The following is a 25,688-nucleotide window of genomic DNA, read 5'->3' on the forward strand; positions in this document are numbered from 1 at the left end:
AATGGTAAAACTGGGAATGTCCTTCACACGAGCATGTTTTAAAATCCATTTAACTGCACACATTAATGCCGACAAAGTCCTAAGGAAGATACATGAAATACTTTTCATTGAGTAACCGCTTAAAATTAGGAGCAAACATATGCCTACACGTGGTAGGTGTACTTTAAATCATATGCACGCAACTGTATGCATGATTTAAAATTCCAGCGTTTGATCGCTCGCATGCAAACTTGTTTTAAAGTTACAGTCACCCTATTTATAATTTCATATATCATAAGAACATAAGATTGCCATACTGGGTCCATCAAGCCCAGTATCCTGTTTCCAACAGTGGCCAATCCAGGTCACAAGTACCTGGCAGGATTCCAAAGGGTAGATAGATTCCATGTTGCTTATTCCAGGAATAAACAGTGGATTTTTGCAACTCCACCTTAATAATTTATGGATTTTTCCTCCAGGAACTTCTCCAAACCTTTTTTAAACACAGTTACACTCAAAACTTTCACCACATCCTCTGGCAACGAATTCCTGAGCTTAATTATGCATTGAGTAAAAACATATTTTCTCTTATTAGTTTTAAATGTACACCTTAGTAAATTCATTGTGTGTCCCTTGTGTGTCCCCTATCATATCTCCCCTCAGCTGTCTCTTCTCCAAGTTGAAAAGTCCTAACCTCTCTAGCCTTTCCTCACAGGAGAATTGTTCCATCTCCTTTATCATTTTGGTTTACCTTCTCTGTACCTTTTCTAATTCTGCTATATCTTTTTTGAGATCTGGTGACCAGAAGTGCACACAGTACTCAAGATGAAGTTGCAAAATGGAGCGATACAGAGGCATTATGATATTCTCTGTTTTATTCTCCATTCCTTTCCAGAAGTCAGATGAGGTCACAAGCCAGGCAGAGGTCAGGATCCAGGCAGTGGACAGAATGGTCAAGGAGCAGGCTGAGGTCAGTACTACTTGGGGAGACAGGACAGAAGGATGCTGGACAAGGCTGGAACAGTAGGACGCTAGAACAAGGCTGGAACTGTAGGACACTGGAACAAAACTGTGAACGCAGAGGCAAACTAGTACACATGCAGTGTCGACCCAACTGCCAAGGCAAGGAAGTGCAGGCAGGGACTTCCTTATATTGAACATTCAATCAGGGCGCGCCGTGGAGCTAGGACCCGCCCCTGGTCCTACAAGAGGCCGGGTGGTCCGCGTGTGAGTAGGGGCATGGCCAACGCCACTGGAGACGCCGAACTCTGGCGTAAGGCCTGGTGCGCAGTGGAAGGCTCGGCGACTGCCACCACAGGTCACTGAGGCCTGGAGGAGCTTGTGGCTGCCACTGGGGAGGCCAACCCGTGACCTGCAAAGGAGGTAGCGAGGTGAGCAGGCCCTTGCGCAGGCCAGGTGCTGACGGGGCGCGTAACAGTAACCCCCTTCTAGGCCTCCCTCTACGCGGCCGTGGCTTTTCAGGATAATTCCTATGGAAGGTTCTGAGGAGCTTCGAGAATGTTGTGGTAGGGTTCGCATGAGTTCTCCTCGGCCCCATAACCCTCCCAGGCTAAGAGGTATTCCCATCTACCTCGACGCTGACGGACATCGAGGACCTCTCTTACCTGGAGTGACGAGTCTGGTTCGGTAGAGATCCGTGGAGGTGAAGGATCTCTATGAGAGGGCCAGGATAAGATCAAAGGCTTCACCAGAGACATGGAATGTGTTGTAGATACCCATGGCATGAGGTAGCTGGAGCTGATAAGACACTGCTCCCACTCTTCGAAACACTGGAAACAGGCTGATGTACTTGGGAGCCAGGTGATGAGAAGGAAGTCTCAACCTTATGTGTCGGGTGCTTAACCACACCTTCTGACCAGGATAGAAGAGTGGAGCGGGACGTCTATGGGCATCAGAAGTACGCTTGGAGCGCTCAGCGGTGATTCCACACCTGATGAATGGTGTGGGCCATGGATTGCGCAGCTGGAGAAGAAACAGTCAGAGGGAACTGGAAGTGGTAGCCAAGGTTGTCGTCTGAATACCATGGAGATTGGGGATACATTGGTGGCAGCAGTGACGTGGGTATTCTGCGATAGCTCAGCCAAGGGTAGCAGATCAGACCAGTTGTCCTGCTGGTCATTCACATGGGAATGGAGGAAAGTTTTCAAGGTTTGGTTGGTCCTTTCAGCGTGTCCATTGGCCTGTGGGTGATAGGCTGACGTGAAATTCAAGGCAATCTTAAACCTTTTGCACAGGGAGTGCCAGTACCTGGAGGCAAACTGTGGTCCTGGGTCGGATATAATTTCCTTTGGGAGTCCATGGAAACAGAAAATGCGTTTTAGGAACAACTTGGCTAGTTCTGGGGCCGATAGGAGGCCCGGCAAGGGAATGAACTGACCCATTTTCGAAAAACGCTCGATAATGACCTAGATTATGGTATTGTTCTGGGACAGAGGCAGATCTGTGATGAAGTCCGTTGAGATACTGGACCATGGCTCGGTAGGTGCTGGGAGCGGTTGGAGTAGGCCCCAAGGCGCCAACTGATAGGCGGCTTCTGTTGGGCACAGACGGGACATGAATCTACATAGTTACGAGAGTCTTGCACCATGTTGGGCCACCAGTAATATCTCCACAACATCTCTAGGTCCTGGCATGACCTGGGTGTCCTGCCAACTTGGAATCACAGGCCCATTTTGGAACTCATTCACATAATCTACGTGGAACGATGGTTTTCCCAACTGGAACTGTAGTGGTCACGGCAAGGGATACGCAGGCAGGATCTATGATGTGTCTGGGAACATCAGGAACATCCTCTGGTTTGAAGGATCTTGATAGTGCATCAGCACAGAGATTCTTGGAAGCTGGGCAATAAGGTAGAACGAAATTGAACCGTTCAAAGAAGAGCATCCATCGGGCTTGCCTAGGATTCAAGAGTTTAGCTTCTTAAAGGTGCTCAAGATTCTTATGGTTGGTGAAAATGATAAATTTGTGTTACGCCCCGTCCAACCAGGGGCGCCACTCTTGGAGCGCCAACTTGACAGCGAGAAGTTCTCGGTCACCAACGGTGTACTGCTGCTCTGTAGGAGAGAACTTGTGTGAGTAGAATTAAAAAGGTATCAATTTACCCTTTGGAGAAAACTGACTTAAGACGGCTCGTGCTCCAATCGTAGAGGCATCGACTTCGACAACGAATGGACGTCTTGGGTCTGGATGCTGAAGACAAGGACCGGAACATAAAGCTTCTTTTAGCGTCTGAAAGGTGGCTTGTGCTTTGGGAGTCCACAGACGAGTGTTAGCCCCTTTCTTGGTCATGGCGGTGAGCGGAGCAGCTAGGGTAGAATAATTGGCAGTGAAGCTCTTGTAATAACTAGTAAAGCCAAGGAAACGATGTAAGGCCTGTAGGCCTACTGGCTGGGGCCAGTCTCGGATCCCCTGGACTTTATCTGGATCCATGGAGAAACCTCGATCAGATATGATGTACCCTAAGAAGGGTAAGCGATTCCGCTTGAAGAGCACTTTTCTAGCTTGGCATAAAGATGATTTTCTCTTAGACATTGGAGGACGATCCGAACATGATCTTGATGGGATTCAAGATCTTTGGAAAAGATCAGGATGTCGTCAAGATATACGACTACGAATGAGTACAAGAGGTCTCGGAGTATTTCATTCATAAGGCATTGAAAGACCGCTGGGGCATTGCATAGCCAAAAGAGCATCACTGTATATTCATAGTGATCATCCCTCGTATTGAATGCGGTTTTCCAGATATTTTCAGGTTGGATGCTTACTAGATTGTACGCACCGCTCAGATCTAACTTGATGAAGATCCGTGACCCTTGAACGTGGTCAAACAGCTCACTGATAAGGGGCAGGGGGTACTGGTCTTTGCGGATTATGGCGCTGAGCCCTCTGTAGTCGACACAAGGGCGTAAACTGCTGTCCTTTTTCTTGATGAAGAAAAAGCCCGCTCCAGTGGGCTTATCAGAGGGACAAATGAACCCTTTTTCTAGGTTCTCTTTGATATATTCAGACATGGCTAGGGTTTCTGGGTGAGACATTGGATAAGTTATGCCCTTGGGAGGCGTCATACCCACCAGAAGTTCTATGGAGCAATTGAACTTGCGTAACAGAGGCAAGGTATCCGCCTTCTGCTTCGAGAAGACGTCTTCAAACTCAACATACTGAGTAGGCAAACCAGATAGAGTGGTAGACTTCAGGACAGAGACTACTGGAGATTCTTGACGTAGACATATCTTCTGGCATTTGGAACCCAACTGCAGGGAATGCCAATCGAACTGGGGTTCGTGGACCTGGAGCCAGAGCAGCCCCAGGATAACTGGATGTGTAGAACGTTTTAACACATAGGACATCTCCTCCTCGTGGAGAGTGCCCATGGGAAGACAGACAGCCACTGTTCGATGGGTGATGAGCCCTGGAAGATGTTCTCCTTGAATGGAGGCAATGCGGAGACTCACATCTAATAGCTGAAGAGGAATGTTCAAAAGCTTGACAATGTCATCCATGATGAAGCTGCCACTTGCTCCTGTATTGACAAGAGCAGTGGTGGTGAAGGAGTGGACCTCGATGCCCAGAAAGACTGGAAGCAGGAGTTGGGGGCCGGTGACAGTAGTGCCTAAGCTAGGGACCCCCGCCGGGCTCAGGCTTTTCAGTTTTCCAGACAGACCGGACAGGACTGCCGAAGATGTCCGGAAGTGCCACAGTTAAGGGAAAGACCCTCCTTCCTACGGAGACGTTCGGTCGGAGACAGTCACCCATGGTTCACCTCCATAGGTTCCACCACAGGAGAAGGTGGTGGTGCTGGAGTCTTGGCTGAAGGACTCTAGACATGTGTAGGACATGGTGTAGGAGAGCGGGAAGCCTTTACTTCTAGGCGCCTTTGCCAGAAATGATGGTCGATCTTCCCGGTGAGGGAAATCAGGTCCTCTAGAGACGTGGAAGTCTCACGGATGGAGAGTTCATCTTGGAGAGTGCTGGAGAGTCCATCTAGGAAGATGGCTTGCAGACAATCTTCTTGCCACCCGAGCTCAGTAGCCAGGGTCCTGAACTCCACCGTATACTCAGAGAGGGTCCGTGACCCTTGATAGAGGTGGAGTAAATTATGGCTGGCTACAGCTTGGCAGCCTGGGTCTCCGAAGGTCTGCTTGAAGAGAGCAACAAACTCGGATAGCTTGGAAAGCATGGGATCAGAGCATTCCCATAAGGGAGAGGCCCACACAAGAGCCTTCCCTTCCAGATGGGAAAGGATGAAGGTCACTTTGGTGGTTTTTATTTATTTATTTATTTATTTATTTGTATTTTTCTATACCGGCATTCACGGAGTTCGTATCATGTCGGTTTACATAAAACAAGGGGTGAGAGATACATTATAACGTAAATAACTAATAACATAAGAGTATACATTAGAAGTAAAACAAGTGCATGGAAGAAAAAGTTACAATAAAACGGGGGTCATTTTAACTGGGATTAGAGTTAGAGGAAAGATAAAAAGATTAACAAGTTTCCTTCAGGAACAAGGAGGGTTGCAGTGCAAATTGCATGAAGCACTGATTGAGGAAGCCAGGACAGAAGCATGGGTCCCCATTGTATCGAGGAGGTGCAGGGAGCGCCAATGATGCTTTGGATAGCATAGAGGCCGATACAGCTCTGGCCAATCCCATGGGCCTATCTCGCAGCTGGGAACAGAGCTCTTCCACTGAAGAGGCTAGGGATTCCAAAGCCCTGTGATGTTCTTGGACTGTAGTGGCCAAACCTGGTAGGGCCCTGGAGGCGGGAGACTCTGCCGAGTCCATGACCTTGGCAACCTGTTATGCTTGGAGGTGGACCCTTGTCCTGGAGCAGTGGAGAACGGCTCCCTGGTAGGGACCAGGAAGCACCTGCCCCCAGGGGGTGGAGCACAGGATGAGACAGAGGTTAGGATGAGCTTCACCACTGGAAGCCCGCTTTCCCCCCGGGTGGAGCCCATAGGGACCCAGGCCGCTTGGACTTAGGTGGGCCTCGCAGGATCTCCCGGAGAGGTAACAGAGAAGCGTGCCCATGAACAACAAGGAAGCACGGTCGGACTCTAGGCTGTAGGTCTGGTGGAGCAAGGAAGACCAGAACAGCGTAGGCGATGACTGACAAGGCAAGGAACAGAGCCAGAATCAGAGACATGGTCAATGGCAGCAGAGGTCAGAATCGAAGATCAGTCTGAGGAGTAGTCAACGAGGCAGGGGTCAGGTTCAGGAGGTCAGATGGGGTCACAAGCCAGGCAGAGGTCAGGATCCGGGCAGCGAACAGAATGGTCAAGGAGCAGGCAGAGGTCAGTACCAGAGAGACAGTCCGAGGGTACTACCTGGGGAGACAGGAAAGACAGACGCTGGAACAGAAGGATGCTGGACAGGGCTGGAACAGTAGGACGCTGGAACAGAAGGATGCTGGACAAGGCTGGAACAGTAGGACGCTGGAACAGTAGGATGCTGGAACAAGGCTGAACAGTAGGACGCTGGAACAAGACTGTGAACGCGGAGGCAAACTCTAGTACACATGCAGTGCCGACACGATTGCCAAGGCAAGGAAGTGCAGGCAGGGACTTCCTTATATTGAACATTCAATCAGGGCGCACCGTGGAGCTAGGACCCGCCCTGGCCCTACAAGAGGCCGGGCGGTCCGTGCGCGCATGCTTAGGGATGTGGCCAACGCCACTTGAGATGCCAAACTCTGGCATGAGGCCTGGTGTGCAGTGGAAGGCCCGGCAACGCCGCTATGGGACGCCAAGGCCTGGAGGAGCTCGCGGCTGCCATTGGGGAGGCTGACCCGTGACCTGCAGAGGAACTAGTGAGGTGAGCAGGCCCATGTTCGGGCCGGGAGCGGACAGGGCGCATAACATATCCTTCTTGGTAAACAAAGCTGTTTGTATAAGTTGCTTTCAACATCCATGCTGTCAATGCTAGAAACTGAAGAATAGGGTGCAGAATTGTTCCCTCGCATTGGGTGAGCAAGTCTGAAATGAATGGCTGCCTCATACGTGTATCTGTTGATAGTCTTATCAACCAAGGAAATCATGCTTGATGCAGCCAACAGGGAGCTATCAAGATCATTGAGCCCTTGTTCCTTCTTAACTTCAAAATTGTTCTTGCTATTACTGGTATTGGTGAAAAAGCATACACCATCCCTCCATTCCAAGGGATTAGAAAGGCATCAGTAACTATAGCACCCTTTTGAACAATATGTATGTAGTTTGTAATTGCATGCAGATTCAAACAGGTCCACATGTGGTTTTCCCCAAATTGAAAATAGATTCTGCAGTATGTGGTTGTTCATCAACCATTTGTGGGTTGTAATTGATGGCTCAATCTATCAACTATTATATTATTTCCAGGCAGATAGGTTGCGCAGATGTGCATTTTTCTCTTGACTACCCAGTTCCATATTGCAGTCGATTCTCTGCAGAGAAGGTAGGATCCTATTTCTCCCTACATGTTTATATAAAACATTGCTATCTGATTGTCCGTCTATATCTATATGGTCCTGATTTTATCCAGAGTTTGAATATTGAAAACCACTCTCAATTCCAAGAGATTGATTTAAAGAATGGAGTTGTCCCTCATTCGTTATCCTTGCATACAGATGCTGTTGAGGTGTGCTCCCCATCAGAATGGTCTGCTGTGTTGATGGGTGGAAATTTTGACCCTATAACAGGTTTTTCTTGATTGTTCATCATGTCAGTGAATTCTTGACTTAGCTGGTCTTGTAGCTTAGTGGTTGGGTAGCCGGATTTACAATTGACCTTTAAGTGCCATTACTGTTGTCTCGTTTTCGGCTGAGCTAATTGTGTTACATCAACTGTCGATGACATGTGACCAAGTAGTCTCATGAATTGTTTTGTTGTGATCTATTTCTTCTTTTTTGCTTGGTAAATATGCGTTTGCTTTGACAATATTCAACCTTATGCTATGTACTCCAGATACTGTTTTGGAGTGAACACAGACTTTTCATAGTTTATGAGAAACCTCACGTAGCGCATCATGTTTATTAGTAGGGTCAAGTCTTCAAATGAATTTTCATATGATGTATCAATATTAGTCAATCGTCTAAGTATGGAAATCAGTGGCGTAGCCACGGGTGGGCAGGTGCCCACCCAACTTAGACCCAGGCCCACCCAACTGGCACCGGAACTGCAAGGCTGTCGCGGGATCCCATCCCCGCTACAGCGAACAAGAGAACCCACGCCTCGCGCGCCATCACGGCACACATGGGGAAGCGCTGCTGCGGCTGTATGGCCAACCGGACTTCCTGTTGAGGGGGGGGAGCGGAAGCGCCGCGGGCAGCTTCCGCTTCCTCCCCCCAAAGCAGGAAGATCAGCTGCCTCTCCTGCTGCCACCCGTTCTCCTGCTATCTTCGGGCCCGCCGAACTTCCTGTTTGGGGGTGGGGAGCGGAAGCGCCGCGGGCAGCTTCCGCTTCCTCCCCCCAATGCAGGAAGATCAGCTGCCTCTCCTGCTGCCACCCGTTCTGCTATCTTCGGACCAAACGGCCTGCCGAACTTCCTGTTTGGGGGAGCGGAAGCGCCGCGACACAGCTTCTGCTTTCTCCCCCAAAGCAGGAAGATCAGCTGCCTCTCCTGCTGCCCCCGGCCTCCTGCTATCTCCGGGCGTCGGGCCGTATGGTCCGCCGATCTTCCTGCTTGGGGGAGGGAGGAAGCGGACGTTGTGCGCTGCGCTTCCGCTCCCCCCCCCCCCGACAGGAAGTTCGGACGCCCGAAGATAGCAGGAGTCCGGTGGCAGCAGGAGAGGCAGCTGTTCTTCCTGCTCTGGGGGAGAAAGCGGAAGCTGTGCACGTGCTTGAATGTGTATGTGTGGATGAGAATGGGAGTGTGTGTGGGTGAAAACTGGAGCCTGGGTGTGTATGTGGGTGAGAATGGAAGCTTGAATATGTGGGTGAATGGGAGCTCGAATGTGTGTATGTGTGGTTGAGAATGGGAGCCTGGGTTTGTGGGTGGGTGAGAATGGGAGCTTGAATGTGTGTATATATGGGTGAGAATGAGAGCCTGGGTTTGTGTGGGTGGGTGAGAATGGAAGCTTGAATATGTGGATAAGAATGGGTGCTTGAATGTGTGTATGTGTGGGTGAGAATAGTACCTTAAATGTGTATATGTATGGATGAGAATGGGAGCTTGAATATGTGTGGGTGAGAATGGGAGTCTGGGTTTTATGTGTGTGGGTGAGAATGGGTGCCTGGATGTGCGTCTGTGTGTGCATAAGAATATAAGCCTGGGGAGGGGTGAGAAAGTGAGAACTTGAATGTGAGCTTGGGGGGGGGGAGAAGCATATGAGGAGTGAGAGCTTGAGTGTGTGAGAGGGAGTCTGTGAGAGAAAGCGTGTATGTGTGTGTGTGTGTGTGTGTGTGTGTGTGTGTGTGTGTGGAAGGGAAGAAGACAGTAATAGAAGAAAGACACTGAAAAGGAATTAGGAAATGAGCTATAAGGGAAAAAATGGGAAAAAGAGACCAGGACCAACTGATTAGAAAAAATACAAGATCAGACAACAAAGGTAAAATAATATATCTATATTTTGAGATGTTAGCAATTTAAATATAAGCAACACAACCGCTCTCTCAAAATTTATGGACAGGTAGGAGCCGTGTATAAAATCGTAATAATAAGACAGGCTAAAGTACCACAAATCACCGTGAATTATGTTTGTATCATTAAGTAAACCTCATACTTAGGCGTAGATGTGAATGCTATGCTGCATAATTTGGCATTATTTATCAGTAAAAAAACAACTAGTAGACCAGCATGCCTACAGCCCACCCATGTTAACCTTGTGCCCACCCAAAAAATCAATTCTGGCTACGCCACTGATGGAAATACTAGACACTCTTTTTCCCTACTATTGAAAGGCACTTGGTGAACACTCTGGGGGCTGCTGCTGTTGTTGTATTCTAATTAGACATTGTCTGTTAAGATTTGCATGGGTGATATATCCTTCTGTAAACATAACAATTTAGTTTCGTAAAAGGGTCGTGTTTGAACCTTCTTTGTGTTGTGGTGTCTTGGTGAAACATAATGGGAGACTGTAGGGCTGCATTTTGATTCTTTATTGCTTCTATCATTTCTTTTACCTTGTCTCCAAATAAGTTGTCTCCTCCACGAGGCATATCTGCTAGTTTTTTTGTGGATATCATTCCTAAAACCTGAAGATCTTAGTCATGCTAGCCTCCTTGCTACTATGGCTGTTCCTGATACTCTTGTTGCTATATCAAAGGAATCATAAATTGATTGTGTAATGTGTTTTGCAGAATCTTTTGTGTCTGCCTTGGTTTTGTTGAAAGACTGCTGTTCCTCATCAGGCAATTTAAAGGAATATTCCTGTAGTTTTTCGAGGTTATTGTAGAGATATTGGATCATCTTGATCTGATATGCCGCAATTCTGGTTTGTAACATTGCCTCCTTGGTATGTCCTTTTTCTGATTATGTCCATTATTTTTGGGTCCTTGCCTGGATGAGTGTTTGAGTAAGTTTTTGCTTTCTTAACCTGCTTCATTATTGATTTAACTATGATGGAATCATGAGGAAGTTGTACCTTTTCAAACCCTGGGCATTTCTGTATTCTGTACTTTACACTGATATTCTTTGCCACTGGAGGACCAGAGAAGGGTATTTTCCAGATCTTATTTTGTGCCTTAATGAAAACTAACAAAAAACTGCAGACACTTCTGTATCAACAGCATAACAATCAGTAGAAAAGAGAGGTGAACATCCCAATTATATATAACTTCAAATACAATTGATATCAAATATTCTTGTGTAGACAATCTTAATGCCTTTTCACCAAGCCAAACTCAAGACACCCATACTTAAACATATTAAACATGTATCCACGAGAGAACGATCTTTTACTATAGCAGGAACCAATGTTTGGAATAAAATGCCCACAGAACTGCGCCTGGAGCCATGTCACAAAAATTCAAACAAAACTTAAAAAGTTGGCTCTTTAGAAAAGCTTATACATAATGTCTTCTTAATCTGCAAACTGCCTTCCTACTTTAAGCAACCATCCACCCCCCCCTCACCCTAACCCCCTCACCCTTAACTTACTCTGATTGAATGTACATAGTTTATACATCGTTTTATAGTTTTTATATTATGATTACTATTATTTATTGTATTTAAACCCAATTCACCTTATCATGTATAGATTGTAATTATACATAGTTTCCACCAAGAGATTAGACGGGATTCAATAATACTATATGTGGACTTTTGCCTGGTTCGCTGACCATATTGATATATGTTTGTTCCTTCTGAATTGATTGTAAAGCCTGTTGCTAAATTTTGTTCAATGTAAACTGAGGTGATGTTTTGAAACTTGCCGCGGTATATAAAAATCCTTTAAATAAATAAATAAATAAATAAATAGAGATCCCTTGAATTCTACCCCTGAAATAGGAGATAGCTGCAACCTAACTTACAGACTTCAAGGCCAGACACTTCTCCAAGCCTCGCTGCAAATATCTAAATGCCAATTAGAAACAACCATTTATTGCAGCATGTTTCAAAGAGGTGCCAAAATCGAATATAAGCCAGAGAAACTTCAGCCTTTCCTCATAGGGGAGCTGTTCCATCCCCTTTATCATTTTGGTTGCCCTTCTCTGTACTTTCTCCATCACAACTATATCTTTTTTGAGATGCGGCGACCAGAATTGTACACAGTATTCAAGGTGGGGTCTCACCATGGAGCGATACAGAGGCATTATGATATTTTCCGTTTTATTTACCAGCTTTAATAATGGTCCCAATCAGGGGCTTCCTCAAACTTAGAATCCTGATCAACTCTAAGGAATTTCATCTCCAAGAAAAAGGCAAATAATTGTGTCATCTTCTCTAAGGGCACTTCACCTTCCTTCATAGAACATAGCTGGCTGAATCCAGTTGTTCTTCAGGCTCCTCCCATGCCTTCCCTGGGACAGGAAACAGATAATTTATTCCCAGATCAATCCGCTTACTGGGAACTCAGACACCTGACTGGATCTATAGTTGAATCCCAAGTCAACAGAAAGTCTCCTCCTGGCATCGGGCTTCTGACGTGCACAGAAAGCATGATGTAAAACTCTAAGGAATTTCAGAGAAAAGTCCTCCGAATCCAAAGCCTGGCCTACAATAGCCTTTTGAACTCCATAACTGCATCTTCCAAGGGAGCCAGAACTGGAAGGTCTCAGAAATCTCCTGCAGCCTCTGATGCTACGGAAATTCAGAACCGAACACAAGTGAAGGAATTAACATGGCCACCGTTCCCTCAAAAAACGCTGCTCCTCTCTCCTGATGAGTGTCTTGATTGTGGTACAGGCAAGGATTGCTCCCCCAGCAGTAAAAGATACCACAGCCAAAAGCTCTAAGGCATAGATGGCTCCCTGGGGAGGGGCCCCTGCCTGGCAGCATGCATTCCCGCATCTGCAGGCCCTGCAGTGGTAGCTGCGCTCAGAATTGTTTTCTAAATTATGAGAGGGCTTTGCACCTCCCCAAAGCAGCCCAGCTCAGGAAATCACTGGAGCCAGTTGAAAACAAAGTCCCCCAAAGGGACTTACCTGAGATCTGTTTTCAGCCTCTTTGCCTGTCTCTGCCCCATTTCAAAGACCTGTGTCTCTTTTCTTCCAACTTTTAAAACAGCTCTGGAGCAGAGAAGGGTAGGGAGACAGTGAGGTTTCTGTAAGTTTTCCTTTTTTTTTTTTTTTTAAGGGAAAACTTTCCCCCCTGGACTCCACCGAATCTCCTTTGGAGCTGGAAACCCTCAACACAAGCTTGCTCTCCTGGGTGTACTAAGGGCCTAGTTTAAGACTCTGTCAGTGCCTAAAATCCCTCTGTACCACCAGGGAGTCCTACCATCTGCTGGCAGCAGAGAATTTTGTTTTTTTGCTGTGCTGCACCTCCCCTGAGTACTGGTAATGATGTTACAAAGGAACACCGTGTGCTCTGTCTCCAACTGCTGGAAGGGGGACATAACCCATTTGTCTGGACTGGACTCGTGAAGTGGGTTAAAACTGAAGTTACCATTTCCTAAAGAGTTGTAATAAAATGGATAACTTTTAATGTATTTGATCTGTTTTGCCTTGCCCCAGGCTCAAGTTTTCAGCCCATTTGGATTCTTTCCTAGCACCACTCACTGCTTTTTATTTGGGGGGTGAGTAGGAGAAAAGGCAGCTAAGAATGAGGAACCATGGGCCTTTATTTGAAGCTGCCAAGATTTCCCCTCACCGACCTAATTAGATCTCATCTTCCTCCTCCTCCTCTATCTTGGCCATGTAGTTCAAAAGGAGGCATGGTGATCTGTTATTTACTTTGCTGCCTTTGAATTTCTTCGAGATCATCATTTACTAGGAGAAAATGTATAATACAGACGTAAAGCAAACGGAGGAGTAGCCTAGTGGAGCAGTGGGTTGTGATCCAAAGAAACCATGGTTCAAATCCCACTATTGCTTTTTGTGACCTTGGGTAAGTCACTTTTACCCTCTATGGCCTCAGTTTCAAATTTAGATTTAAGCCCTCTGGGAATAGGGGAACACCTATAGTACCAGAACGTAATCTAATTTGAAGCCCCTGAAAAAGTAGAATATAAAACAAAAGGGAATATCCCTTTGCACAGACACTATTTCCGTTTTACATTTATTACTCCACCGTGGATAACCCTCACAGTGCCTATGTCCTAAGCATTTTTCCAACAGAAACAAAATGGCAGAAGACCCCCTGTACACAGACCCCTTGAAATCTACTATGCTTATCATTTGTGATGTACCTGAATTTCCACCAAGTAAATGGGTTCCATAAGCCTGGGTTGTGCAGTTAATGTGGAAGCATAAAGGACCCTCCTGGCAGTAGGAATTATTTGGCCGCCGCCACGATGAATAGCATCAGCGTGTAAGGTCACATCATGAATATCAAACCGAACTCCTCTCATGTTCTCTTCACACAAAACTCCCTGGTAGCAAGAAGAAGATCAGAAATGTGTTAAAAGTTGAGAAAGAGAAGAAAAACAGCCGGGGGCTCCTCTATAGTTGGTTGACGGGCAGCAGCCTTGGATTCCAAGCTCAGTTCAGGCTTCTGTTCCTCCAACAATGCCCCACGGATCAGGAAGAAGGGCATGTCAGAATCTACTTTTTAGATGCCACTACACAACTGCTTGAGAAGAACACTATAGCAGCTTCAACTCTCCAGACTAGCAGAGTGTAACAAGCAGCACCTACTCTAGAATGCAGAAAGAAGATGAATACCCTAAGTTCTGTGCAACGCAATCTAAATTTAGCCCAGCTATCGAAGGAAGGTAACACTAAAGAAGGCACAGAGTCCACAACGGGCCCAAAATAATTTCAGTACATAACAGACAGCAAGACAATTTCAAACTGATGACTTTCTACAAAAAGTACAGAACCATGATATAAAACCAAATGTGGGTGTGATTCACTACAGCTTTTCTCCCATTTTGTACCTAAAGGAAAAAAAATTGAGTGAATCCGGCCCTTTGTCTTAGTTATACCTCAGTTACCCTCATAGATATTCAACTGGGAAAATAGTACTTATTGCCCTTTAATAATGCAATTTAAAATTGGATGATTTTCCAATTTTTGTTGATAAATTTGGGTTTTAACATGTAACTACTGAATTAGATTTATTTGAAATCCCACTGCCAAACAGTATTTTATGCACTTACCTCCTTTGTTGCCCACTGAAAGCCTGCAACCACACTGTCTTTGATTTCATTCAGGTATTGAACACCCTTTGTGATGTCAACCAAGATGTTGGGACCAGTTCCATCAGGTCCAAAGCACCAGATCTTACGGGCTTCTGTTACATCCCATTCATACTTCTCTGCCAGGTAGCGGGCACGCTGCTTGAGCTCCTGACGCGAACTTACATCTCCTTTGTCAATGTCTTCTGCTAGTCCATCAGGGAAGGGCCGGGCTTTCATGTAAAGCCTGTTGTGTTTATTGGAGGACTTAGATAAGCAGAGCTGGTTAGATTCTTCACTTACTGTCTCACGGTAAGATACCACAGGGTCTGATTTCTACAGGATACAAGGCAAATAAAACAAACTTGAATGTACCTTCAGTAATTCCTGGAATATACTGGCATCAGTTTGATTCTTGTCTATTGTGAAGATTCAAACAGCTTGCAATCCAACTTTTTATAATAAAACATTAATAAAATTAATCTGAAGGAAGGTATACAACTATCTATGCTGGAAATAAGTCTATGGTGTCATAAATGAGCTTCATTCCTCAGAGCAAGAACTGAGTCATAGTGTCTTCCTGTATCTGTTCTCAGCATTCACTAAGAAAACAAATGCTGACAACTACAGCAGCTCACTGACTTCAAACTAAAATAAAAAAGAAATCTGTGGGTTTGCAGTATGATGCCCAAAAATTTGACATCTCCTGTCTATTAGGGATATATGCCTATGGGAGAATGATAAGCTCAGACCCCAGAAAAAGGAAGGATAATTATTGTTGCAGTAGTAAACCCTGCTACAGAGAATGGCACTGAAAAGTTAAATCATAAAAGGAGAGTTTCCCTCTGTTGTTGCAGAAATCTGGATGGGACAAAGAGGAGGGAGCTGAAAAAAGAGGAGGAAAAGTCAAACTGAAGAGCAAAGCTCTTCATGATTTTTTTATTTATTGTAAAAAGGAAAAATTCTTTCTTATCTGCTAATTTTCTTTGCTTGAGTCCTACTGGATCAGTTCAGACAGGTGTTTTTTTTTCTCCCCACCATCAGATGGAGACAGAGAAAGCAATGTTGCTTACCTGTAACAGGTGTTCTCACAGGACTGTAGGATGTTAGTCCTCACATAGGGGGGACATCACAGGATGGAGTCCAATCACGGAACACTTTTGTCAAAGTTTCAAGAACTTTCACTGACACCTACTGGGCATGCCCAGCATGACACTAAACCTGCAGCCAGCAGGGGTCCCCCTTCAGTTTTGTTTAAAGCTACAGGAAGTGCCGAAAAATAAAATAAGAAAACGAACCCAACACCACGGGGGTGGTGGGCGGGTTTCGAGAGGACTAACATCCTGCTGTCCTGTGAGAACACCTGTTACAGGTAAGCAACATTTGCTTTCTCACAGGAAAAGCAGGATGGTAGTCCTCGCATATGGGTGAGTACCGAGCTGAGGATGTCCGAGATGTGCAATAGGCACAAGGACTGGGGTGGAATTTGGTAGAGGGCATCCTGAACCCTAACGGGCAGGTGGAAGGGTGATGGTACATCAAGTTGTAAAAAGGTTGTGCAAGACAGACTGGCCGAAGAAGGAATCTTGTCTTCCGGCCTTGTCTAAGCAATAATGAGCTGTAAAGGTATGGAGGGAACTCCAGGTAGCAGCCCTGCCAATGTCAGGAAGCGGCACCGAGCCTTGGTGTGCTACAGAAGTCGCCATGGCCCTCACAGAATGTGCTTTAACACTGTCTTGACGTGGAATGCCTGCTTGTTGATAAAAAAGGGATATGCAGTCCGCTAACCAGGAGGAGAGAGTCTGCTTACCCACAAGCTGCCCCAATTTGATGGAATGGAAAGAGACAAACAATTGAGTGCTTTTCCTGTGGGCAGCTGTACGATCTAGATAGAATGCTAGAGCCCGTTTACAATCAAGGGTATGCAGCGCCTGTTCTCCTTGATTGGAGTGGGGCCTGGGAAAGAAGGTAGGTAGTATAATGGATTGATTAATGTGAAACTCCGATACTACCTTAGGTAAGAACTCAGGGTGAGTGTGGAGTACTGCCCAGTCCTGCAGAAGTTTAGTGTACGTCGGATAGGTAACTAGGGCCTGTAACTCACTAACCCCAGGTATGATGTTCTCCACTAATATCGGTATATAAAAGTTTTAAATAAAATAAATAAAACTCTGCGAGCAGATGTGATTGCCAAAAGAAAAATCACTTTCCATGTGAGATAGCTAAGATCACAGGATTGGAGAGGCTTGAATGGTGGTTTCATGAACCGTCCCTAAACCAGATTGAGGTCCCAAGAAGGGGCCTGAGGACGCAGTGGAGGTTTGAGGTGAAGCAAGCCTTTCAGAAAATGTGTTCTGAGGTGATTGTATGCCACCTGTTGTTGAAATGGCACAATCGACCTCCCACAGGTATCTGAGGCAGTGGAAACTGGCTGCTGCTCTCTATGCAAGAGTCAAAAACTGGAAGCAGGGCCCAGCTGAGGAGCTGCTTGTGGCTTTTGTTTATGAGGTTGACGAGACTGGGCCTTTTGGAAAGGTCTCGTGGAACGAGTTCTAGACGGTGGTGGATAGGACTTCTTTGGACGGAAGAATGACTTTTTAGTATCCTTCCTGAAAGGCTGTTTGGAGGAATACTCACAGGGCATCAGAGAGAGCTGGCGAAGGGTCTCATGATGGTCCTTGAGTTCTGCCACCGTCTGCTGAATCTGTTCGCCAAACAGATTGTCTCCTATGCAGGGCAGATCAGATAATCTGTCTTGTACTTCAGGGCGCAAGTTCTTGCCGAAATAGCAGTTGCAGATACCGTGGAAACGGGGTCGAAGATATCATAAGAGGATCTTATTTCATGCTTCCCTGCCTCGAAACCCTTGTGTACCAGGGTTTGAATGTGTTCCTGGAATTGCTGAGGCAGGGAGTCTGCAAAGTCCTGTATCTGCTTGTACTGGGTCATATACAGCTGGTAGGAGGTGATCCGAGAGATAAGCATTGATCCCTGGAAGACGCGCCGGCCAATGGCATCCAGGAATTTCTGTTCCTTACCTGGGGGAAAGGAAGAGTGGGGTTTTGATCTTTTTGCCCTCTTTTGGGCAGATTCTACAACCACAGATTGGTTATTCAACTGAGGTCTCTGGAATCCTGGGGCTGACTGGACCAAATTAGTGGTATCAGCTTTTCTGTTGACTGGAGCAACAGAACCAGGGTGTTCCCAGTTCTTTTTGAGGAGATCCAAAATAACCTGGTGAATAGGGATGGAGGTTATTTCCTTGGGAGCATCCAGGAATTGTAACAGCTCCATCATTTGATGTCTATCATCTTGCTCAGGCTGTAATTGGAAGGGAACCAATTCAGACATTTCCTTCACAAAATTTATGAAGGACAAGTCCTCTGGAGGAGAACGCTTCCTACTTTCAGTAGGAGAAGGTGGCGATGGTAAGTGTCTTGAGATGAATCGTCAGTCCAGGTGTCATAAGGATCAGCACCTGTCCCTGTAGGAACCTGAGAAGGACCGGATGATGGTATTCCTGAAGGTCCTGGTCTAGGATCTGAAGGCATCAAGGGAAGTACTGGAGGCACCGATGAAGGCATCAAGGGCATTGGTGCAGGCATCAAGGGCATCGAATGATGGATCGGTGGCGCCGATGGGCACATCGGCATCGGAAGGACTCCCGATGGAGGAATGCGGAACGGTGTTTCCCCTCCCGATGACAAGGTAAGCGGGGAAGGCACCGGAGCCATACGTGACCCAGGATCCATTGGTGGAAAAGCGGCTATGAGCGCTTTCATCTTCGAGAGCAGCGGTGCCAATGCTGCCAGAATGGGATTGATGGTCGGTTCCGCGATCGGCACTGATTTCGGCGCCGGGGGACATTGGAGTCTGTGCATTGCCTTATCGATGGCCTCCTGAGCCATCCAGTCCAGTTCTTCACGGAGACCTGGAGCAAGCAGCCCCAGCTCCGGAAGGGAAGAAGGAGGCAGAGGCATAGCCGGAGGGAGCACCGTTAAAGGCAGAGTCGCGGCTCCCGATACCCGTCCGGGTGAGGGTTGCCTTGGTGACCCGGTCGCAGAAAGGGTCGGTGCCTTTTCTGGATGGGGTTTCTTCGATGGCGGCTTGGACGATGGCGAGGTCAAAGATTTTCCTTCCTCGATAGTTCGAGACTTGCGGTGTCGATGCCGATGTTTTTCTCTATGATCCCCTCAGTCCTGAGGGGAGTAGAGGTAGTCGAAGGCTGAGAAGTTGTTGATGCCGGACGGTCACCAGCCGGTGGCCGATACTGGCGCAAAGTGGACGGTGCCGGTTCAGATGATGTCGATACAATAGATAGTGTCAGAGTTTGAGAATGGAAGAAAAGTTCCATTTTCTCCATTCTGGCCTTGCAACCTTTTGGTGTCATTAAGGCACATTTGGTGCAAGTCAGGACATCATGCTTGCACCTGAGACACATTACATAGACTTTATGCGGGTCTGTTATGGACATGGTGCGAGTACAGTCCGGGCACCGACGGAACCCCGACGCCATGCCTTTGAAAAATTTAGTCGCGGTACGTTGGACGGCCAGAAGGCCGCAAGGGCCAAACTTGATGGAAATCGACCGAAAACGGGTAAAAACTTACTGGAGTACCGCGGAGTCAAAAAATTTGAAGGAGGGACCCCTGTGTGGTATGAAAGTTTTTAGTAATTCCGTGAGGAAAACTCCTGTCAGGAATCTCTGTGGAGCTCCTTAACCTGCGTGGCTACTGCTGCACGGAAAAAAGAAAACTGAAGGGGGACCCTTGCTGGCTGCAGGTTTAGTGCCATGCTGGGCATGCCCAGTAGGTGCCAGTCAAAGTTCTAGAAACTTTGACAAAAATGTTCCGTGATTGGGCTCCATCCTATGATGTCACCCATCCTATGATGTCACCCATCCTGCTTGTCCTGTGAGAATAACAATTCTACTGAATACTTTGTACTTAAGCTACTGTACCACCTGCAGTTTCTCAGTAACGGGCCGTTACAGAAAAAAGTGCAGGAGAGCGGGTGAGCGCCCGCTCTCCCGACTTGCGCACAGGCCACTCTCCTGTGCGCGCGATTTAGTATCGGCCCGCATGCAAATGAGGGCCCGCGGTAAAAAGAGGCGCTAGGGACACTAGCGCGTCCCTAGTGCCTCCTTTTTGACAGGAGCGACGGCTGTCAGCGGGTTTGACAGCCGACGCTCAATTTTGCTGGCGTCAGTTCTCAAGCCTGCTGCAGCCACGGGTTCGGAAAAAGGACACCGGCATAATTGAGCGTCCATTTTCCGACCCGTGGGCCGCCAGCCGATTTACATTTTTTTTTTTTTTTAAATTTTTGATTTTTTTAAATTTTGGGGCCTCAGACTTAATATTGCTATGATATTAAGTCGGAGGGTGTACAGAAAAGCATTTTTTTCTGCCTTTCTGTACACTTCCCTGGCGCCAGCAGAAATTAACGCCAGCCTTTGGACAGGCGTTAATTTCTGAAAGTAAAATGTGTGGCTTGGCTGCATATTTTACTTTCTGAATCGCGCTGGAATAATTAATAGGGCCATCAACATGCATTTGCATGTTGCGGGTGCTATTAGTTTCGGGGGAGAGTTGGATGCACATTTTTGACATGCTATTACCCCCTTATTGTATAAGGGCTAAAGCTAGCGCGTCCAAACACAAGCTACTGTATTGGCCCGTAAATCTGTAAAAGCTAAACTCAGACCCCCTTTTGAGCAGGGGAATATTAACACATTGGTGAAGCCAAAACAAAGCTAGAAAACTCTCCACTGAGAGAATGTAAATGCAATAAATCAATCACTTATTAAAATATACATTCCATCAACAAAATGTCAAACCTAATTTCTTGGGACAGTGAAACACAGCATTGGCTCTTTTGTGGGATGGTTTAGATACAATCTACAATCTCTTGCCATGCAATGGGCTGCAAATGGTGTCAGAAAAGAGCACCATATACTCAATCATTTGCTGGTTCAAAAATGTTTCCTAATAATCTCCTATATATATAACACTTCCCAGTATTAATGCATATCAAATATTTAGCTCAAGATAGCTGTACATCGCAGTCCCGTGATTCAAAAAAAGCTGTGATCAATACAGATGCCCAATGCTACATAGGCCCATGTTTCAGCGTAAAAACACCTAAGAACATAAGAAGAACATGCCATACTTAAGCAAGCTTTCCCGGACACAAACTAATGTCTTCACCTTTATCTTTCTCGAAACAAGCAGCTCACAACCATGTTTTTGTATATAGTTTGTATATTGCTTAACTGTTACTAATATATTCTTTCATTTCCTCCTTCTCCCAGTTCTTCTACCCTTGTTAATTGTAACTGTACCTTCTGCCACAACAGTTCCGGTTTGATGTATCTATTGCACTCCTGTTTTATGTAAACCAGCATAATGTGTTTCTCATGAATGCCGGTATATAAAAACCTTAAATAAATAAATAAATAAATAAATACTGGGTCAGACCAATGAATACATTTTTCTGAAACTCCAAAATACGTGGTAGCCAGGGTAATTGGTAACAAGGATATAGATCATAATTTTCTTTGCAAAATGTTTATCCATTTACTGTAGCCATAGTAATATCTCTGCAGCACATATGCATGCCTGTAATATATGTTATTGATTGATATCCTCAGCTAAAGTGCTTCTGAAATTAATGCAGCCAAAGGCTTCTGTTGCAATGAGGACCCTTGGACCAAGGAGGGGTTGACTCTATCTACAGGGGGCGAAGCCCGCTGAAGGATCCTGCCATTGGCAGGCAGCCCGGGGTGATGCGGAGACCCTACCGGACCTTCACCACTACCAGCCCTTGTTCCCCGCGGGTTGAACCAATGGGTGCCGGGCCGGCAGGCCTTAGGCACGGGTCTCCGTGTGAAGGTTCCAGGTGAACATTGGACGAATGCAGAGTCAGGGCAGACAGTGAGCAGAGGAATCCAGGAGACTAGCCAAGGCCGGGGCTGGCAGCAAGCAGGGGAATCCAGTAGACAAGCAGAGGAATCCAGGAGACAAGCCGAAGTCAGGTCAGGTAGCAAACAGGAGAATCCAGGAGACAAGCAGAGGAATCCAGGAGACAAACCGAAGTCAAGCCAGAGGAGCAGTCTGAGGAGCAGGACTGCTGGATCAAGAACTGAAGCGGGAACGGGATCAGGAACTGAAGCGGAGCTGAATCAGGAACTGAAGCAGGAGCAACACTCTACCTACGTGGAGCTGAGCTGTTGCTGAGGCGATTCTGGGAGGGCAGAGCTGTTCTTATAAAGGGCCCTCTGCTGATGTCATCAGATGGGGCCGCGGGTGAGTTTCCCGCCACGCCCTTTTAAAGCTCGGGGCAAACCGCACGAGTGAGCGCCTAAGGGATCCCATGGGGGAAGGCGCACTGGCGTCAGATTGCTGCGGAGGAGGGCGGCGGCGGAACGTGGTGGCCAGCCAGCATAACAGCTTCATTTATAATTCAGTAAATAATCACTACATTGTAAAGATATAAATACATCAAATACTACACATTCTTACCTTGATGGGAATACATGCATGGTCTTCTTCAAGGTCTTTAAGACAAATTTCTAGATGGAGCTCCCCAGCACCAGCGATAATGTGTTCACCAGATTCTTCAATTATACACTAGAGAAAGAGAGAATTCATTACTTAAATCAAGGCCCATTAATATTTTAAATTTCTTTTTCTTAATACAAAAAAATCCCTTCTAGTACCACTGAAAGAAGAGCTCCCTGAAGAAAGAGCATCGTATTTCTTTGTAAAGCATCCCTAAATTGTAGAAACAAGCACCAACACACTGCTTAAAGTTTCCACGCTGAATTGCTACCAAACAGACTCTGGCATGCCTCATGTGCCAGGAATCAGTGCATTCAAAATATATGATTTTCTCTCTCTCTTTCTCTGTCTCTCTCTCTCTCTATATATGCAAATCTACATACACACACACACTTAGGGGTAGATTTTAGAAAAGTACACCTGCGCGTATTTTTGTTCGCGCACCAGGCGCAAACAAAAGTACGCCGGATTTTATAAGATACGCGCGTATCGTATAAAATCCGGGGTCGGTGCGCGTAAGGGGGTGCACATTTGTGCACCTTGCGCGTGCCGAGCCCTACGCGCGCTGCCCGTTCCTTCGGCTTCCCCCCCCCACCTTCCCCTACCTAACCCCCCCCCCAGCACTATCTACACCCCCCCCTACCTTTATCGCGAAAGTTACACCTGCGCTGGTCGGCTGCCGCCGCGCGATTCCCCAGCCCCGGAGCGATTTTGGAGGCCTTGGCCACGCCCCTGAAACACCCCGGGCTGGAAACACGCCCCCTCCAGAACGCCCCGAATGTTGCGCCGCCCCCCGACATGCCCCCCTAGCAAAGCCCCGGGACTTACGCGCGTCCCGGGGCTTGTGCGCGCCGCCGAGCCTATGCAAAATAGGCTCGGCGGGCGCGGGGGGGGGGGTTTAAAGGGTTACACGCATAGGGGCGGATTTTTAAGAGCCCTGCTCGCCTAAATCCACCCAAATCCGGGCGGATTTAGGCGAGCAGGGCCCTGCGCGCCGGTGAGCCTATTTTACATAGGCTCACCGGCGCACGCAGACCCCGGGACTCGCGTAAGTCCCGGGGTTCTCCGAGGGGGGCGGGGCCCGGTCGTCACGGCGTTTAGGGGGCGTGTCGGCAGCGTTTTGGGGGCGGGTCCGGGGGCGTGGTCATGGCCCGGGGCGGTCCGGGGGCGTGGCCGCGCCCTCCGTACCCGCCCCCAGGTCGCGTCCCGGCGTGCTAGCGGCCCTGCTGGCGCGCGGGGATTTACGCCTCCCTCCGGAAGGCGTAAATCCCCCGACAAAGGTAAGGATGGGGTTTAGACAGGGCCGGGCGGGTAGGTTAGGTAGGGGAAGGGAGGGGAAGGTGAGGGGAGGGCAAAAGAAAGTTCCCTCCGAGGCCGCTCCGATTTCGGAGTGGCCTCGGAGGGAACGGAGGTAGGCTGCGCGGCTCGGCGCGTGCCGGCTATACAGAATCCATAGCCTTGCGCGCGCCGATCCTGGATTTTAGCGGATATGCGCGGCTCCGCGCGTATCTACTAAAATCCAGCGTACTTTTGCTTGCGCCTGATGAGCCAGCAAAAGTAGACCAAATCGCGCGGTTTGAAAATCTACCCCATAACGTATGTGCGTAACCCTTTTAAAATCTACCCCATAGGTTAGTACACGAAATGATCTGGCTTATGATATTTCAGGTCCTGCAGGCCATTTAGAATTTAAAAAATAATCCTGAAAAATTATAGTGGGTCCAACATTGATGGAACTCATTTTGTGCACCAGTTTTTGAGAAAGAAATCAGACTTGCAGTTACAGCAACAAATCTCCCAAGGTTTTAGGATTAAGTGCTTCTTGCAGTTGCCTTTATTAAGGAAGTTAAGACAGGGATGGATTACAACAGAGCCTTTCTCTGTTAAGCATCTGTTCTTTGCTACAGGCTTCTGAAGGAAATTAGGCTTACCAAAGAAATCTCCCTTTTCACTAAATTGCTGACAATGTGGTTGTTTGGTTTTTCGTGATGTAAGGAGTTGTTTTCATGCTTAACCTACACTTTGTCATTTTAGGTTTCTCCTCTGATTGGTCACTTAAGTTACAGGTTTTATATGATTTACTTTTATTGTGGGATCTTAGTTAAGTTTTCTATTTTAATTGAATTTCTGTTGCAGGAGAAACCATATAATAGTCTGTTGACACATAACTTACAACTTGCCTTCCAATTAACAAACCTGAAGCTCCCCCCACCTTCTAAATTAACTCCAGCTCTCCCTCTGCTTCCTGCTCCAGCCCTTTCCCTCACAAGTAGCCTGTAGGAAGAGGAGAAGAAATGGGGGAGGATGAGACTGGAGCAGACAGAACAAAAGAAAGAAGAAGCACTCTGCTCCCTAAACCAATCCCTTCCCTGCAGTTGTTTCCACCCATGTCCTCCTGCCTGGAAGGGAACAGGAAGGGAGGGTGAAGTCGGAATAGACGGAGAAGGTGGTCAGAATGTTTGATCTTTCAAGATCTCTTAAATCAAACCAAAGATGGTTTTGATATAATTCCTGGATGGCGTGATTAAATTCTTCTAAAGCGTTATCTTTGATATGTTTGCATAGTGAGAGTTGCAGATTATGAAAAATCTGTCACAAGAAATCAGGGCTGGTTATACTGTGATTTGATTTAATGAGTGTTTTTATGATTAGATGGTATGTATTTGTACTATGCCCTTTTATTTTAATTTTATAGCTTATATTTATTTGTATGTTTTGTGACTTGTTTTGTATTTGTTGCTACTGAATATATAAGGCATAATATATGATAAGATGAGTAATAAGTATGTAAATACATAAATAAAATCATCTGAACAAGAGCTCTATTTCTGCCGCCACTTGGCAACTCCTCATGCCTCCCTGATGATTCACATAGACTACTGATGTTGCATAGTCAGAAAACACCCTTAATGATCTAACCTTGAATCAAAGGACGAAACACCTGGAGAGTTTTCCCTATTGTTCTTGTCTCCAGGCGAAAGATGGACCAAGATGCCTCTGATGAGTTCCATAGACCCTGAGTCAATCTGCCCTGACAATGAGTGCTCCATCCAACAAGAGAGGCATCTGTCATAGCTACTATCCAGTCTGGTGACTCCAAAGGCATCCCTCTGGTCAGATTCCTCTCAGAGAGCCACCACCCTATGCTGACTCTGGCATCTGGATCCAAATTCAATTGCATCTTGAAATCCTTTGATTGTACTTTCAACCACATCAGTAGTGATCTTTATAGAGGCTACATATGAGCTCCTGCCAAAGGAATAAGATCCACCACCACTGCCACCACCATAGAACCCAGCACTTGCAAATAATCCCAGACCCTGGAAGACTTCAACCTCAACAGGTTCCAAACTTGCCCCGTAAGCTTGGCAATCCTTTCTGATGTCATGAATACCTTGGCTTGTCCGGTCTCAAATCTCACTCCCAAATATT

General features: G+C 46.8%; 1 protein-coding gene across 1 annotated transcript in view; it reads right to left on the bottom strand.

Moving 5' to 3' along the window:
• LOC115078026 (elongation factor 2-like) overlaps window positions 1-25,688 on the bottom strand; it is a 262,581-nt gene that overhangs the window by 75,492 nt on the left and 161,401 nt on the right. Inside the window, exons 11-13 of the mRNA XM_029580602.1 lie at window positions 22,218-22,325; window positions 14,680-15,033; window positions 13,768-13,950 (exon numbers count right to left, since the gene is read on the bottom strand). Of these exons, the coding sequence (XP_029436462.1) occupies window positions 13,768-13,950; window positions 14,680-15,033; window positions 22,218-22,325 (645 nt within the window). The remainder of the gene's footprint in view (window positions 1-13,767; window positions 13,951-14,679; window positions 15,034-22,217; window positions 22,326-25,688) is intronic.

Source organism: Rhinatrema bivittatum, chromosome 1 (genome assembly GCF_901001135.1).
Source record: "Rhinatrema bivittatum chromosome 1, aRhiBiv1.1, whole genome shotgun sequence".
NCBI lineage: Eukaryota > Metazoa > Chordata > Amphibia > Gymnophiona > Rhinatrematidae > Rhinatrema > Rhinatrema bivittatum.